This window comes from Euprymna scolopes, chromosome 38 (genome assembly GCF_053919585.1).
Source record: "Euprymna scolopes isolate OS-2025 chromosome 38, ASM5391958v1, whole genome shotgun sequence".
Lineage (NCBI taxonomy): Eukaryota > Metazoa > Mollusca > Cephalopoda > Sepiida > Sepiolidae > Euprymna > Euprymna scolopes.
The window spans coordinates 34,518,280-34,539,040 of NC_136519.1; the positions used below are offsets into that span (position 1 = coordinate 34,518,280).

Below are 20,761 nucleotides of genomic sequence, written 5' to 3' on the forward strand. Positions count from 1 at the left end.
AATAAATGCCAAAAGTGGCTTATTACCTTCATTTATATGTAAATAGATGGTAACAAGTGATTTTTTTTCAAAACGGGCCAAAATTGGAGGGTCGCTGGCCCCAAACGTGATTTGACCGCGTCAACGCGTGAAAATGGCCCAAATTTCGCCCCCGAACACACTTAATCACTTATTGAAAGCCACAGGGTGCATTTTTTGACTATAAATGCATTTGTATCATTAAATCTAACATTCCCATTGGCTATCCCACAAGTATAGGGCTTTTTAAGGTATCTCAGAGTCCAAAATGGGTCAAAATTACCCCAAAATTAGCCAAAAATGGTCAGAAATCACGGATTTTCCATAATGCACCTCCCAAGCCACAGAAGGTTCAATTTTTGACCATAAATGGCTCTATATCATTAAATCTAACATTCTCACTGGCTATCCCACCTATATAGGGCTTTTCAAGGTATCTTAAGGGTCCAAAATGGGTCAAATTTACCCAAAAATTAGCCAAAAATGAACGAAAATCATGGATAATCCCCAAAATGCAGGTATTATATCTCATCGGGCTCCTATAAACACTCCTATATGGCTTTTTACAGATGGAAGACTGAAATAACCACCCTGTTATCTTATCCATTTGTATTTAGGGTATTTAGAGATCTTTGGGGGATGTAAAAAGGGTCAAAACAATCCAAAAATGACAAAATTACGCTTTACGGTACATAACATATGAATCATTAGTTCATTCATCAATGATACTTTTTAGAAACATCGTAACTTTACTACATCAACTTCTCAGAAAGTAATTAATTGTAAATTGAACATTGAATGTCAATAAAATGCTGTCCAAGAAGAGTCTGAATTCATATTGTTCTCATAGTTACCCCAAAATTGATGAAAATGGCCTCGATTCGCTATTTCTCGATTTGTAACCAATATATTGAATAACTTGATAAAAGGTATGAGTAATTAGCAAAGGAATTATTTTGTTATTTCAAGACACAGCTTCACTTCACATTACTTTAAAATCATTCAACAGTAAAATATCAATATAATGCATTAAAGAGTTCGTCAATCACATCATTATTCTCTAGCACAAATACTGGTTTTCGTCTTGTTTGAGGTATCATGCTCTGGCAATTAGTCACTTATATACTCCACTTCAAATTGATCATCGTCCAAATCCAAACGATTGTGCAGTTCTTGCTCTGCCAGAAACCGTTCATGTTCCATATCGACGTGGAAAGTGTCAATGAGCCATTTGCGAGAGAGAGACTTTTGATCGACAAAGAATCTTCGTTCATGTACATCAAATTCATCAGGATTCACATCTTTTGAAAGTATATTGAGAAGGACATGGTGCTCTCGTTTCCATTTAATCATATTCACACGTCTGGAACCCTTTGCTTTGTAGACTTCTTTGTCGTAAATTTTTAGCGATCGATCAAGTTTATGTTTTATCCCAGGTATTGTAACATAACGAACATCACTTCCAAAGGCTTTCTGCCACAATTGTAGTAATCGCAAGGAGAACTGGTGAATATGATTTTTGTGTGTCGTGGTACCATATTTGGCAGCATGATGTTGCACAGCTTGAACACATTCAGCCTCAGTTGGAAGAGAATCAAGCAGAAGATAAGTCCAATCGTCGTAATTATAATCTTCGTCAATCTGCCCTGCTATACCAGCCATGTTCATTGCATTTTACTAACTGAAAAAGAAAGCAAAGTTCAATCAAATTCACAATTAATGCAATGCAATGTTATCGTGTCTATTTAAAGATGCCATTGCATTGTTACAGAAAGAAAACATTTCCTTATTTTGTAATTTTCCATCTATAACTCAAATTAAGCCCCTTTTTGACAACCTATGTTGATTCTTAGGGACTTTTTGACTCTCTTTGGCTAAATCGGTCATATTTAGCCCCTTTTAAAGGTCCTTATACCCCTCATTAACAGTGCAAAAGTTAGGAGAGTGCCTGCTTCAAGCATTTCCCAACAGTTTATGCCATGTAGAGGTGTCTTTGGGCTCATGGGAGGTGCATTTTGGAAAATCCGTGATTTCCGACCATTTTTGGCTAATTTGGGGGTAATTTTGACCCATTTTGGACTCTGAGATACCCTAAAAAACCCTATACTTGTGGGATAGCCAATGGGAATGTTAGATTTAATGATACAAATGCATTTATAGTCAAAAAATGCACCCTGTGGCTTTCAATAAGTGATTAAGTGTGTTCGGGGGCGAAATTTGGGCCATTTACACGCGTCGACGCGGTCAAATCACGTTTGGGGCCAGCGACCCTCCAATTTTGACCCGTTTTGAACAAAATCACTTGTTCCCATCTATTTACATATAAATGAAGGTAATAAGCCACTTTTGGCATTTATTTGAAAAATTTTGTTTCTATAGCCTACCCCTACTTTAATTACCATTTGCTCCCAGGTCCACTCTGACCCGGAGTGGTAGTACCTGTTAGGGTCCCAACTATGGGTTAAATAGAAACTGATTTGAAAACAACAAATATATTCTATTAAAAAAATTTTCTTCAAAATCTTTGGATTCGGCATTAAATAACCCGAAACGGGTTGATATGCCATAAAACAAAAACAACCAACCAATCTATGGTCCCCCCCTGGCCTGACTTTCACGAAAAACACTCGTCTAGTTGAAACCGCTATCAGTAATTTCCTCCAGTCTTTATCTGTGCCTTAACCTAAATGTAGACTCCATAAACAAAGCTTCTTTCTTAGAATTGCATGCCTGTTAAACTCTGTTCCGTTTTCCTGCTTTCCAACTGACTACAACATGGTTGTCTTCAAGTTCAACATAAACAAGTTAAGTAATCCAATTTACCAAATTTCCACTACTAATGATTACTATGACATTTTCCCATTGACTACTGTACACTCATTAACCCTTATTCTTGAGTGGCCTCAGGGCTTTGATAGGTGGTGACTCCTTTGTAAAAAAAAAAAAAAAAAAAAAAAAAATTGTTTATCCCAATAATAGTATTTCCTTTCTGTAAGTGGTATTTACTTCTTAATTATTCCAATGTGGATTACTGTAATGACTTCAGAGTTTAAAATGCAGTTAACATCTGATAATGCTTAGAATAGAAACTCAGCCATTCGGATTTAAATAGCAAATGTACACACCTACCTACTTATTTACCTATACGCACGCACAGGCATTTATAGGTATACTAGATTAACTAGTAAAACCATATGGGTCACATAAAAAAAGTAAAAAATATAAACTTCCGGCAGACTAAATCAAAACGTAGATTCCATGAACAAAGCTTCTTTCTTAGAACTGCACGCCTGTGGAACTCTGTTCCATCTGCCTGCTTCCCGCCTGACTCCAATTTGGATGTCTTCAAGTCCAACATAAACAAATTCCTGATGAACCGCCCCCTTAAGTAGACACTTTAAAATATTCACACTAACGTACTGTACTTACAATAACCCTTATCCCTGAGTGGCTTCCGGGCCTTGATAAGTGGTGACCACCGTGTAAAAAAAAAAAAAAGACTCGTAAATCTTGCTTCTCTTATTTTATCCTTTAGTCCTCACATTCCATGAACAATAAAGATGATAAAATTATACTATATTTATTCTGGATGTCTATAGAATGAAAATATTTTTAAGTATGGCAACAATATACAATGGATAAAGGGTTACCATAAGGCATTATAATATTGGTGTAATTTTTATAGCTTTGATGTGACTAATTTTTTCAGATTTGATAATTTTCTTATGAAACTGAATTTGTTTTCGTTTTCAGGTTGCTGGATATGCGTGCACCACAGATTTCTCTCCAGATATGAGGTAAGTAATTCTAAATTTAATAGCCGTGAACTTATTTTTATTTATTGAGATCAATTTTACTACAATAGAAGCTTTGATATAATGAAAAATTTGAAAATCCGTTAACAAACCGGACAAGGTTTTGTTTTTATTGTCGAGATCTACAGTGTAGACGAAGATTGCAGATTTCTTCTGGTCTTTTTGAAAGAAATTAATTTTACTGCAATAGAAGCATTGGTATAATAACAAATTTAAAAATTTCTTATTATACCGATTAATATTGAAATTAATTTTACTGCGGTAGAAGCATCGGTATAATAACAAATCTAAAAATTTGTTATTATACCGATTAATATTGAAATTAATTTTACTGCAATAGAAGCATTGGTATAATAACAAATCTAAAAATTTCTTATCATACCGATTAATATTGAAATTAATTTTACTGCGGTAGAAGCATCGGTATAATAACAAATCTAAAAATTTGTTATACCAATTAATATTGAAATTAATTTTACTGCGGTAGAAGCATCGGTATAATAACAAATCTAAAAATTTGTTATACCAATTAATATTGAAATTAATTTTACTGCGGTAGAAGCATCGGTATAATAACAAATCTAAAAATTTGTTATAATACCGATTAATATTGAAATTAATTTTACTGCTATAGAAGCATCAGTATAATAACAAATCTAAAAATTTGTTATTATACCGATTAATATTGAAATTAATTTTAATGCAATAGAAGCATTGGTATAATAACAAATCTAAAAATTTCTTATTATACCGATTAATATTGAAATTAATTTTACTGCAATAGAAGCATTGGTATAATAACAAATCTAAAAATTTGTTATTATACCGATTAATATTGAAATTAATTTTACTGCTATAGAAGCATTGGTATAATAACAAATCTAAAAATTTGTTATTATACCGATGAATATTGAAATTAATTTTACTGCAATAGAAGCATTGGTATAATAACAAATCTAAAAATTTGTTATTATACCGATTAATATTGAAATTAATTTTACTGCTATAGAAGCATTGGTATAATAACAAATCTAAAAATTTGTTATTATACCGATTAATATTGAAATTAATTTTACTGCTATAGAAGCATCGGTATAATAACAAATCTAAAAATTTGTTAAGAAATAGGCTATCACAGTTTTGAATCTTTTCAAATAAGTGAATTGTTTATTTATTTATTTTTAATTCAAATTTTCGTTCAAGTTCTTTTCTTAAATGTGATCCGTTTCATTTTACTATCAGTTATGATTTTAATTTTTCACTTATCTCTCTGCTGCTACCAGATTAGGCTGTCTGAAGATTCCGGCTTACTGACCTAAAATGCACACCAAACATTGATGTCAGAATCTTAAAAAAAATGATCTCTCAGTTGGAATATGAGATAGCGGGTGAATGTCTAGCATCCGGTAGGATACCCCAACCACAACTAGAAAAACGTGCTAAAGATTTGAAAAAAAAAAGAAAAAAAAAAAACATTTCAAGTTTCTGTTTCCTTTGATGTCCAGCACTTGGAGCTATACAAAGCAGTAGTAAAAGTTTTAAACATTGATATTTTACACCAATCGACATTTTTTTGTGTTTCAGATATCAATATGTCTAACGTATATCACTATTTTTATTGTATCTCGCAATTTTATCGTATGAAAGAAAGCATTCAAACTCTCAGAGTTCCAGAGGAATCAGATAAGTTAATATAAAGGCGAACTTGATTAATGTCAAATTGCAGCAAATCTTCGAATTCCACTTCCACTGTAAAATGAGAAATTGTTCAATTCATCAGCAAGGGGAGATAATCAATATGATTTTGCCTAGATTCATCAAGACCCTCTGATAATAGTCTTCATTATTATTATGATTAATAATGATAATAATAATAGTGTCTATCTACTTTTTTCATGTCTGTATAATTTGTGCATAATTGCATATTCATTAACTTGGTTATGTAATGAATATGATTACATCCGGGTTCCTCCTCACAAGAATATGAATTTGTGGTTAAGCCGTAAATACTGACTGGTAGGGCAGCTTAAAAGAGACATGAAAATATACACTGTAATCCTCACGCTTAAGGAAATACTAGCTCCAACCATGACTCAGCTACTTATATCACTTTGTTCATTCCAAGTTTTTCAAGGTTATTCTTCATTAGATTGTTTCTCTCTCTCTCATTACTCTTCCTAAGTTTTCTCTGATCTGTCTCCTTCCCTCTCTATTTCACTCCCCTATGTCCTTTGCCCTTCCCTCCCTCTCTTCCTCCTCTCCATCACATTCCTTTGCCTTCTTTTCCTTCCACCTTCTTCATTTTTCCCCTCTCTCTCTCTCCCTCTCTCTGTTTCTCTCCCTCTCTCTCTCTCCATCACCTCTCTTTTCTTTTTTCCTTTCATCTCCTTCCCTGTTCCTCTCTCTCTTCATCATCTCTCTTTGCTTTCTTTTCCTTCCATGTCCTTCCCTTTTTCTCTCTCTTTCTCTCTTCCTTCTCTTTCTATCACCTCTTTTTTCTTTTCTTCTATCTCCTTCCCTCCCCCAGCTTCTCTCTCTCCATCCATCACCTCTCTTTGCCTTATTCTTTTCCTTTCTATCTCCTTCCCTTTTCCTCTATCTCATTCATTCATTCCAGACTCCCGCTTATTAACTCTCATCCACAATTTACTCTCTCACACCCACCACTTCACAGGAGGAGGAGGTGGTAACTGACTCATTGTCTGTTTTTTACTATTTTTTTGGAATAATAAAACTTGACTAAAATGAATATATATTTTTTTTCTAGCAAGTTCATTGCTTTACTATCAAATGATGACCTTCTTAACACTTAACACACTTAAGCATCTCCTTCACATTTGAAACCTTTTTTTTTTTTTACAATCTTTCAGCCTATACTCTCTTTTGTGTAGATTAGCTTCTGCTCTTAAATGATGCCATTCATGTCAGTCTTGCTTCCACTAGATTTTGCAATGAACTGGATTCAAGGTCTCCCTTTTTTTTTTCTTACAAGGACCTGTAGCATAATGAATAAAGTACTAGATAAACTGCAGTTGTGAGTGGCATTCTTCTGGAGATGGAAGATTACATCTTCAGTATGGCCAATATGAAGAATACAATTGAGAATTATAATTTATTTTATTTAATTATTTTGACTATTATCATCATCTTCTTGGTGTTGGTTTTCGATGTTTTGGACGATTATTCCTCTGGCCTTCGTCAAATGGTTAACCACGATGGGAGGATTTGGCATTCCTATCCCATCGCAACCTAACGAAGAGCAAAGGAATAATTGGCCAAAACGTTGTGAAACGGCAACTAGAAAATGAAGATAATATTTTATAAATAAAATAAATTATACAAATCACTCATCTAAAAAATAATTCCATAATTAAATAAAATAAATTATACAAATCACTCATCTAAAAATAATTCCATAAATAATTAAATAAAATAAATTATACAATTACTTATCTCAAAAATAATTTTATAAATAATTAAATAAAATAAATTATACAAATCACTCATCTCAAAAATAATTCTATAAATAATTAAATAAAATAAATTATACAAATCGCTCATCTCAAAAATAATTTTATAAATAATTAAATAAAATAAATTATACAAATCACTCATCTCAAAAATAATTCTATAAATAATTAAATAAAATAAATTATACAAATCACTCATCTCAAAAATAATTTTATAAATAATTAAATAAAATAGATTATACAAATCGCTCATCTCAAAAATAATTCTATAAATAATTAAATAAAATAAATTATACAAATCACTCATCTCAAAAATAATTTTATAAATAATTAAATAAAATAAATTATACAAATCGCTCATCTCAAAAATAATTCTATAAATAATTAAATAAAATAAATTATACAAATCACTCATCTCAAAAATAATTCTATAAATAATTAAATAAAATAAATTATACAAATCGCTCATCTCAAAAATAATTCTATAAATAATTAAATAAAATAAATTATACAAATCACTCATCTCAAAAATAATTCCATAAATAATTAAATAAAATGAATTATACAAATCGCTCATCTCAAAAATAATTTTATAAATAATTAAATAAAATGAATTATACAAATCGCTCATCTCAAAAATAATTTTATAAATAATTAAATAAAATAAATTATACAAATCACTCATCTCAAAAATAATTTTATAAATAATTAAATAAAATAAATTATACAAATCACTCATCTAAAAAATAATTCTATAAATAATTAAATAAAATGAATTATACAAATCACTCATCTCAAAAATAATTCCATAAATAATTAAATAAAATAAATTATACAAATCACTCATCTCAAAAATAATTCTATAAATAATTAAATAAAATAAATTATACAAATCACTCATCTCAAAAATAATTCTATAAATAATTAAATAAAATAAATTATACAAATCACTCATCTCAAAAATAATTCCATAAATAATTAAATAAAATGAATTATACAAATCGCTCATCTCAAAAATAATTCTATAAATAATTAAATAAAATGAATTATACAAATCACTCATCTCAAAAATAATTCTATAAATAATTAAATAAAATAAATTATACAAATCACTCATCTCAAAAATAATTCTATAAATAATTAAATAAAATAAATTATACAAATCACTCATCTCAAAAATAATTCCATAAATAATTAAATAAAATGAATTATACAAATCGCTCATCTCAAAAATAATTCCATAAATAATTAAATGAAATAAATTATACAAATCACTCATCTCAAAAATAATTCTATAAATAATTAAATAAAATAAATTATACAAATCACTCATCTCAAAAATAATTCTATAAATAATTAAATAAAATAAATTATACAAATCACTCATCTCAAAAATAATTCTATAAATAATTAAATAAAATAAATTATACAAACCGCTCATCTCAAAAATAATTCTATAAATAATTAAATGAAATAAATTATACAAATCGCTCATCTCAAAAATAATTTTATAAATAATTAAATAAAATGAATTATACAAATCACTCATCTCAAAAATAATTTTATAAATAATTAAATAAAATAAATTATACAAATCACTCATCTCAAAAATAATTTTATAAATAATTCAATAAAATAGATTATACAAATCGCTCATCTCAAAAATAATTTTATAAAGAATTAAATAAAATGAATTATACAAATCGCTCATCTCAAAAATAATTTTATAAATAATTAAATAAAATAAATTATAAAAATCGCTCATCTCAAAAAATAATTCCATAAATAATTAAATAAAATGAATTATACAAATCGCTCATCTCAAAAATAATTCTATAAATAATTAAATAAAATGAATTATACAAATCACTCATCTCAAAAATAATTCTATAAATAATTAAATGAAATAAATTATACAAATCGCTCATCTCAAAAATAATTTTATAAATAATTAAATAAAATGAATTATACAAATCACTCATCTCAAAAATAATTTTATAAATAATTAAATAAAATAAATTATACAAATCACTCATCTCAAAAATAATTTTATAAATAATTAAATAAAATAGATTATACAAATCGCTCATCTCAAAAATAATTTTATAAATAATTAAATAAAATGAATTATACAAATCGCTCATCTCAAAAATAATTTTATAAATAATTAAATAAAATAAATTATACAAATCGCTCATCTCAAAAAATAATTCCATAAATAATTAAATGAAATAAATTATACAAATCACTCATCTCAAAAATAATTCCATAAATAATTAAATAAAATAAATTATACAAATCACTCATCTCAAAAATAATTTTATAAATAATTAAATGAAATAAATTATACAAATCACTCATCTCAAAAATAATTCCATAAATAATTAAATAAAATAAATTATACAAATCACTCATCTCAAAAATAATTCCATAAATAATTAAATAAAATAAATTATACAAATCACTCATCTCAAAAATAATTCTATAAATAATTAAATAAAATAAATTATACAAATCACTCATCTCAAAAATAATTTTATAAATAATTAAATAAAATAGATTATACAAATCGCTCATCTCAAAAATAATTCTATAAATAATTAAATAAAATAAATTATACAAATCGCTCATCTCAAAAATAATTCTATAAATAATTAAATAAAATAAATTATACAAATCACTCATCTCAAAAATAATTCCATAAATAATTAAATAAAATAAATTATACAAATCGCTCATCTCAAAAAAATAATTTTATAAATAATTAAATAAAATAAATTATACAAATCACTCATCCCAAAAATAATTCTATAAATAATTAAATAAAATAAATTATACAAATCGCTCATCTCAAAAATAATTCTGTAAATAATTAAATAAAATAAATTATACAAATCACTCATCTCAAAAATAATTCCATAAATAATTAAATAAAATGAATTATACAAATCGCTCATCTCAAAAATAATTTTATAAATAATTAAATAAAATGAATTATACAAATCGCTCATCTCAAAAATAATTTTATAAATAATTAAATAAAATAAATTATACAAATCACTCATCTCAAAAATAATTTTATAAATAATTAAATAAAATAAATTATACAAATCACTCATCTAAAAAATAATTCTATAAATAATTAAATAAAATGAATTATACAAATCACTCATCTCAAAAATAATTCCATAAATAATTAAATAAAATAAATTATACAAATCACTCATCTCAAAAATAATTCTATAAATAATTAAATAAAATAAATTATACAAATCACTCATCTCAAAAATAATTCTATAAATAATTAAATAAAATAAATTATACAAATCACTCATCTCAAAAATAATTCCATAAATAATTAAATAAAATGAATTATACAAATCGCTCATCTCAAAAATAATTCTATAAATAATTAAATAAAATGAATTATACAAATCACTCATCTCAAAAATAATTCCATAAATAATTAAATAAAATAAATTATACAAATCACTCATCTCAAAAATAATTCTATAAATAATTAAATAAAATAAATTATACAAATCACTCATCTCAAAAATAATTCTATAAATAATTAAATAAAATAAATTATACAAATCACTCATCTCAAAAATAATTCCATAAATAATTAAATAAAATGAATTATACAAATCGCTCATCTCAAAAATAATTCCATAAATAATTAAATGAAATAAATTATACAAATCACTCATCTCAAAAATAATTCTATAAATAATTAAATGAAATAAATTATACAAATCACTCATCTCAAAAATAATTCTATAAATAATTAAATAAAATAAATTATACAAATCACTCATCTCAAAAATAATTCTATAAATAATTAAATAAAATAAATTATACAAATCACTCATCTCAAAAATAATTTTATAAATAATTAAATAAAATAGATTATACAAATCGCTCATCTCAAAAATAATTTTATAAATAATTAAATAAAATGAATTATACAAATCGCTCATCTCAAAAATAATTTTATAAATAATTAAATAAAATAAATTATACAAATCGCTCATCTCAAAAAATAATTCCATAAATAATTAAATGAAAGAAATTATACAAATCACTCATCTCAAAAATAATTCCATAAATAATTAAATAAAATAAATTATACAAATCACTCATCTCAAAAATAATTTTATAAATAATTAAATGAAATAAATTATACAAATCACTCATCTCAAAAATAATTCCATAAATAATTAAATAAAATAAATTATACAAATCACTCATCTCAAAAATAATTCCATAAATAATTAAATAAAATAAATTATACAAATCACTCATCTCAAAAATAATTCTATAAATAATTAAATAAAATAAATTATACAAATCACTCATCTCAAAAATAATTTTATAAATAATTAAATAAAATAGATTATACAAATCGCTCATCTCAAAAATAATTCTATAAATAATTAAATAAAATGAATTATACAAATCACTCATCTCAAAAATAATTCCATAAATAATTAAATAAAATAAATTATACAAATCACTCATCTCAAAAATAATTCCATAAATAATTAAATAAAATAAATTATACAAATCACTCATCTCAAAAATAATTCTATAAATAATTAAATAAAATAAATTATACAAATCACTCATCTCAAAAATAATTCTATAAATAATTAAATAAAATAAATTATACAAATCGCTCATCTCAAAAATAATTCTATAAATAATTAAATGAAATAAATTATACAAATCACTCATCTCAAAAATAATTCTATAAATAATTAAATAAAATAAATTATACAAATCACTCATCTCAAAAATAATTCTATAAATAATTAAATAAAATAAATTATACAAATCACTCATCTCAAAAATAATTCCATAAATAATTGAATAAAATGAATTATACAAATCGCTCATCTCAAAAATAATTCCATAAATAATTAAATAAAATAAATTATACAAATCACTCATCTCAAAAATAATTTTATAAATAATTAAATGAAATAAATTATACAAATCACTCATCTCAAAAATAATTCCATAAATAATTAAATAAAATAAATTATACAAATCACTCATCTCAAAAATAATTCCATAAATAATTAAATAAAATAAATTATACAAATCACTCATCTCAAAAATAATTCTATAAATAATTAAATAAAATAAATTATACAAATCACTCATCTCAAAAATAATTTTATAAATAATTAAATAAAATAGATTATACAAATCGCTCATCTCAAAAATAATTCTATAAATAATTAAATAAAATAAATTATACAAATCGCTCATCTCAAAAATAATTCTATAAATAATTAAATAAAATAAATTATACAAATCACTCATCTCAAAAATAATTCCATAAATAATTAAATAAAATAAATTATACAAATCGCTCATCTCAAAAATAATTTTATAAATAATTAAATAAAATAAATTATACAAATCACTCATCCCAAAAATAATTCTATAAATAATTAAATAAAATAAATTATACAAATCGCTCATCTCAAAAATAATTCTATAAATAATTAAATAAAATAAATTATACAAATCACTCATCTCAAAAATAATTCCATAAATAATTAAATAAAATGAATTATACAAATCGCTCATCTCAAAAATAATTTTATAAATAATTAAATAAAATGAATTATACAAATCGCTCATCTCAAAAATAATTTTATAAATAATTAAATAAAATAAATTATACAAATCACTCATCTCAAAAATAATTTTATAAATAATTAAATAAAATAAATTATACAAATCACTCATCTAAAAAATAATTCTATAAATAATTAAATAAAATGAATTATACAAATCACTCATCTCAAAAATAATTCCATAAATAATTAAATAAAATAAATTATACAAATCACTCATCTCAAAAATAATTCTATAAATAATTAAATAAAATAAATTATACAAATCACTCATCTCAAAAATAATTCTATAAATAATTAAATAAAATAAATTATACAAATCACTCATCTCAAAAATAATTCCATAAATAATTAAATAAAATGAATTATACAAATCGCTCATCTCAAAAATAATTCTATAAATAATTAAATAAAATGAATTATACAAATCACTCATCTCAAAAATAATTCCATAAATAATTAAATAAAATAAATTATACAAATCACTCATCTCAAAAATAATTCTATAAATAATTAAATAAAATAAATTATACAAATCACTCATCTCAAAAATAATTCTATAAATAATTAAATAAAATAAATTATACAAATCACTCATCTCAAAAATAATTCCATAAATAATTAAATAAAATGAATTATACAAATCGCTCATCTCAAAAATAATTCCATAAATAATTAAATGAAATAAATTATACAAATCACTCATCTCAAAAATAATTCTATAAATAATTAAATGAAATAAATTATACAAATCACTCATCTCAAAAATAATTCTATAAATAATTAAATAAAATAAATTATACAAATCACTCATCTCAAAAATAATTCTATAAATAATTAAATAAAATAAATTATACAAATCACTCATCTCAAAAATAATTTTATAAATAATTAAATAAAATAGATTATACAAATCGCTCATCTCAAAAATAATTTTATAAATAATTAAATAAAATGAATTATACAAATCGCTCATCTCAAAAATAATTTTATAAATAATTAAATAAAATAAATTATACAAATCGCTCATCTCAAAAAATAATTCCATAAATAATTAAATGAAATAAATTATACAAATCACTCATCTCAAAAATAATTCCATAAATAATTAAATAAAATAAATTATACAAATCACTCATCTCAAAAATAATTTTATAAATAATTAAATGAAATAAATTATACAAATCACTCATCTCAAAAATAATTCCATAAATAATTAAATAAAATAAATTATACAAATCACTCATCTCAAAAATAATTCCATAAATAATTAAATAAAATAAATTATACAAATCACTCATCTCAAAAATAATTCTATAAATAATTAAATAAAATAAATTATACAAATCACTCATCTCAAAAATAATTTTATAAATAATTAAATAAAATAGATTATACAAATCGCTCATCTCAAAAATAATTCTATAAATAATTAAATAAAATGAATTATACAAATCACTCATCTCAAAAATAATTCCATAAATAATTAAATAAAATAAATTATACAAATCACTCATCTCAAAAATAATTCCATAAATAATTAAATAAAATAAATTATACAAATCACTCATCTCAAAAATAATTCTATAAATAATTAAATAAAATAAATTATACAAATCACTCATCTCAAAAATAATTCTATAAATAATTAAATAAAATAAATTATACAAATCGCTCATCTCAAAAATAATTCTATAAATAATTAAATGAAATAAATTATACAAATCACTCATCTCAAAAATAATTCTATAAATAATTAAATAAAATAAATTATACAAATCACTCATCTCAAAAATAATTCTATAAATAATTAAATAAAATAAATTATACAAATCACTCATCTCAAAAATAATTCCATAAATAATTGAATAAAATGAATTATACAAATCGCTCATCTCAAAAATAATTCCATAAATAATTCAATAAAATAAATTATACAAATCACTCATCTCAAAAATAATTCTATAAATAATTAAATGAAATAAATTATACAAATCGCTCATCTCAAAAATAATTTTATAAATAATTAAATAAAATGAATTATACAAATCACTCATCTCAAAAATAATTTTATAAATAATTAAATAAAATAAATTATACAAATCACTCATCTCAAAAATAATTTTATAAATAATTAAATAAAATAGATTATACAAATCGCTCATCTCAAAAATAATTTTATAAATAATTAAATAAAATGAATTATACAAATCGCTCATCTCAAAAATAATTTTATAAATAATTAAATAAAATAAATTATACAAATCGCTCATCTCAAAAAATAATTCCATAAATAATTAAATGAAATAAATTATACAAATCACTCATCTCAAAAATAATTCCATAAATAATTAAATAAAATAAATTATACAAATCACTCATCTCAAAAATAATTTTATAAATAATTAAATGAAATAAATTATACAAATCACTCATCTCAAAAATAATTCCATAAATAATTAAATAAAATAAATTATACAAATCACTCATCTCAAAAATAATTCCATAAATAATTAAATAAAATAAATTATACAAATCACTCATCTCAAAAATAATTCTATAAATAATTAAATAAAATAAATTATACAAATCACTCATCTCAAAAATAATTTTATAAATAATTAAATAAAATAGATTATACAAATCGCTCATCTCAAAAATAATTCTATAAATAATTAAATAAAATAAATTATACAAATCGCTCATCTCAAAAATAATTCTATAAATAATTAAATAAAATAAATTATACAAATCACTCATCTCAAAAATAATTCCATAAATAATTAAATAAAATAAATTATACAAATCGCTCATCTCAAAAATAATTTTATAAATAATTAAATAAAATAAATTATACAAATCACTCATCCCAAAAATAATTCTATAAATAATTAAATAAAATAAATTATACAAATCGCTCATCTCAAAAATAATTCTATAAATAATTAAATAAAATAAATTATACAAATCACTCATCTCAAAAATAATTCCATAAATAATTAAATAAAATGAATTATACAAATCGCTCATCTCAAAAATAATTTTATAAATAATTAAATAAAATGAATTATACAAATCGCTCATCTCAAAAATAATTTTATAAATAATTAAATAAAATAAATTATACAAATCACTCATCTCAAAAATAATTTTATAAATAATTAAATAAAATAAATTATACAAATCACTCATCTAAAAAATAATTCTATAAATAATTAAATAAAATGAATTATACAAATCACTCATCTCAAAAATAATTCCATAAATAATTAAATAAAATAAATTATACAAATCACTCATCTCAAAAATAATTCTATAAATAATTAAATAAAATAAATTATACAAATCACTCATCTCAAAAATAATTCTATAAATAATTAAATAAAATAAATTATACAAATCACTCATCTCAAAAATAATTCCATAAATAATTAAATAAAATGAATTATACAAATCGCTCATCTCAAAAATAATTCTATAAATAATTAAATAAAATGAATTATACAAATCACTCATCTCAAAAAAAATTCCATAAATAATTAAATAAAATAAATTATACAAATCACTCATCTCAAAAATAATTCTATAAATAATTAAATAAAATAAATTATACAAATCACTCATCTCAAAAATAATTCTATAAATAATTAAATAAAATAAATTATACAAATCACTCATCTCAAAAATAATTCCATAAATAATTAAATAAAATGAATTATACAAATCGCTCATCTCAAAAAATAATTCCATAAATAATTAAATGAAATAAATTATACAAATCACTCATCTCAAAAATAATTCCATAAATAATTAAATAAAATAAATTATACAAATCACTCATCTCAAAAATAATTTTATAAATAATTAAATGAAATAAATTATACAAATCACTCATCTCAAAAATAATTCCATAAATAATTAAATAAAATAAATTATACAAATCACTCATCTCAAAAATAATTCCATAAATAATTAAATAAAATAAATTATACAAATCACTCATCTCAAAAATAATTCTATAAATAATTAAATAAAATAAATTATACAAATCACTCATCTCAAAAATAATTTTATAAATAATTAAATAAAATAGATTATACAAATCGCTCATCTCAAAAATAATTCTATAAATAATTAAATAAAATAAATTATACAAATCGCTCATCTCAAAAATAATTCTATAAATAATTAAATAAAATAAATTATACAAATCACTCATCTCAAAAATAATTCCATAAATAATTAAATAAAATAAATTATACAAATCGCTCATCTCAAAAATAATTTTATAAATAATTAAATAAAATAAATTATACAAATCACTCATCCCAAAAATAATTCTATAAATAATTAAATAAAGTAAATTATACAAATCGCTCATCTCAAAAATAATTCTATAAATAATTAAATAAAATAAATTATACAAATCACTCATCTCAAAAATAATTCCATAAATAATTAAATAAAATGAATTATACAAATCGCTCATCTCAAAAATAATTTTATAAATAATTAAATAAAATGAATTATACAAATCGCTCATCTCAAAAATAATTTTATAAATAATTAAATAAAATAAATTATACAAATCACTCATCTCAAAAATAATTTTATAAATAATTAAATAAAATAAATTATACAAATCACTCATCTAAAAAATAATTCTATAAATAATTAAATAAAATGAATTATACAAATCACTCATCTCAAAAATAATTCCATAAATAATTAAATAAAATAAATTATACAAATCACTCATCTCAAAAATAATTCTATAAATAATTAAATAAAATAAATTATACAAATCACTCATCTCAAAAATAATTCTATAAATAATTAAATAAAATAAATTATACAAATCACTCATCTCAAAAATAATTCCATAAATAATTAAATAAAATGAATTATACAAATCGCTCATCTCAAAAATAATTCTATAAATAATTAAATAAAATGAATTATACAAATCACTCATCTCAAAAATAATTCCATAAATAATTAAATAAAATAAATTATACAAATCACTCATCTCAAAAATAATTCTATAAATAATTAAATAAAATAAATTATACAAATCACTCATCTCAAAAATAATTCTATAAATAATTAAATAAAATAAATTATACAAATCACTCATCTCAAAAATAATTCCATAAATAATTAAATAAAATGAATTATACAAATCGCTCATCTCAAAAATAATTCCATAAATAATTAAATGAAATAAATTATACAAATCACTCATCTCAAAAATAATTCTATAAATAATTAAATGAAATAAATTATACAAATCACTCATCTCAAAAATAATTCTATAAATAATTAAATGAAATAAATTATACAAATCACTCATCTCAAAAATAATTCTATAAATAATTAAATAAAATAAATTATACAAATCACTCATCTCAAAAATAATTCCATAAATAATTAAATAAAATGAATTATACAAATCGCTCATCTCAAAAATAATTCCATAAATAATTAAATGAAATAAATTATACAAATCACTCATCTCAAAAATAATTCTATAAATAATTAAATAAAATAAATTATACAAATCACTCATCTCAAAAATAATTCTATAAATAATTAAATAAAATAAATTATACAAATCACTCATCTCAAAAATAATTCCATAAATAATTAAATAAAATAAATTATACAAATCACTCATCTCAAAAATAATTCTATAAATAATTAAATAAAATAAATTATACAAATCACTCATCTCAAAAATAATTCTATAAATAATTAAATAAAATGAATTATACAAATCACTCATCTCAAAAATAATTCTATAAATAATTAAATAAAATAAATTATACAAATCGCTCATCTCAAAAATAATTCTATAAATAATTAAATGAAATAAATTATACAAATCACTCATCTCAAAAATAATTCTATAAATAATTAAATAAAATAAATTATACAAATCACTCATCTCAAAAATAATTCTATAAATAATTAAATAAAATAAATTATACAAATCACTCATCTCAAAAATAATTCCATAAATAATTAAATAAAATGAATTATACAAATCGCTCATCTCAAAAATAATTCCATAAATAATTCAATAAAATAAATTATACAAATCACTCATCTCATAAATAATTCCATAAATAATTAAATGAAATAAATTATACAAATCGCTCATCTCAAAAATAATTTTATAAATAATTAAATAAAATGAATTATACAAATCACTCATCTCAAAAATAATTTTATAAATAATTAAATAAAATAAATTATACAAATCACTCATCTCAAAAATAATTTTATAAATAATTAAATAAAATAGATTATACAAATCGCTCATCTCAAAAATAATTTTATAAAGAATTAAATAAAATGAATTATACAAATCGCTCATCTCAAAAATAATTTTATAAATAATTAAATAAAATAAATTATAAAAATCGCTCATCTCAAAAAATAATTCCATAAATAATTAAATAAAATGAATTATACAAATCGCTCATCTCAAAAATAATTTTATAAATAATTAAATAAAATAGATTATACAAATCGCTCATCTCAAAAATAATTCCATAAATAATTAAATAAAATGAATTATACAAATCGCTCATCTCAAAAATAATTCTATAAATAATTAAATTAAATGAATTATACAAATCACTCATCTCAAAAATAATTCCATAAATAATTAAATAAAATAAATTATACAAATCACTCATCTCAAAAATAATTCTATAAATAATTAAATAAAATAAATTATACAAATCACTCATCTCAAAAATAATTCTATAAATAATTAAATAAAATAAATTATACAAATCACTCATCTCAAAAATAATTCCATAAATAATTAAATAAAATGAATTATACAAATCGCTCATCTCAAAAATAATTCCATAAATAATTAAATGAAATAAATTATACAAATCACTCATCTCAAAAATAATTCTATAAATAATTAAATGAAATAAATTATACAAATCACTCATCTCAAAAATAATTCTATAAATAATTAAATAAAATAAATTATACAAATCACTCATCTCAAAAATAATTCTATAAATAATTAAATAAAATAAATTATACAAATCACTCATCTCAAAAATAATTCCATAAATAATTAAATAAAATGAATTATACAAATCGCTCATCTCAAAAATAATTCCATAAATAATTAAATGAAATAAATTATACAAATCACTCATCTCAAAAATAATTCTATAAATAATTAAATAAAATAAATTATACAAATCACTCATCTCAAAAATAATTCTATAAATAATTAAATAAAATAAATTATACAAATCACTCATCTCAAAAATAATTCCATAAATAATTAAATAAAATAAATTATACAAATCACTCATCTCAAAAATAATTCTATAAATAATTAAATAAAATAAATTATACAAATCACTCATCTCAAAAATAATTCTATAAATAATTAAATAAAATGAATTATACAAATCACTCATCTCAAAAATAATTCTATAAATAATTAAATAAAATAAATTATACAAATCGCTCATCTCAAAAATAATTCTATAAATAATTAAATGAAATAAATTATACAAATCACTCATCTCAAAAATAATTCTATAAATAATTAAATAAAATAAATTATACAAATCACTCATCTCAAAAATAATTCTATAAATAATTAAATAAAATAAATTATACAAATCACTCATCTCAAAAATAATTCCATAAATAATTAAATAAAATGAATTATACAAATCGCTCATCTCAAAAATAATTCCATAAATAATTCAATAAAATAAATTATACAAATCACTCATCTCATAAATAATTCCATAAA

General features: G+C 21.1%; 1 protein-coding gene across 1 annotated transcript in view; it reads left to right on the top strand.

Moving 5' to 3' along the window:
• LOC145263130 (pre-mRNA-processing factor 17-like) overlaps window positions 1–20,761 on the top strand; it is a 268,376-nt gene that overhangs the window by 240,309 nt on the left and 7,306 nt on the right. Inside the window, exon 13 of the mRNA XM_080120076.1 lies at window positions 3,772–3,815. Coding sequence (XP_079976202.1) covers window positions 3,772–3,815 — 44 coding nt within the window. The remainder of the gene's footprint in view (window positions 1–3,771; window positions 3,816–20,761) is intronic.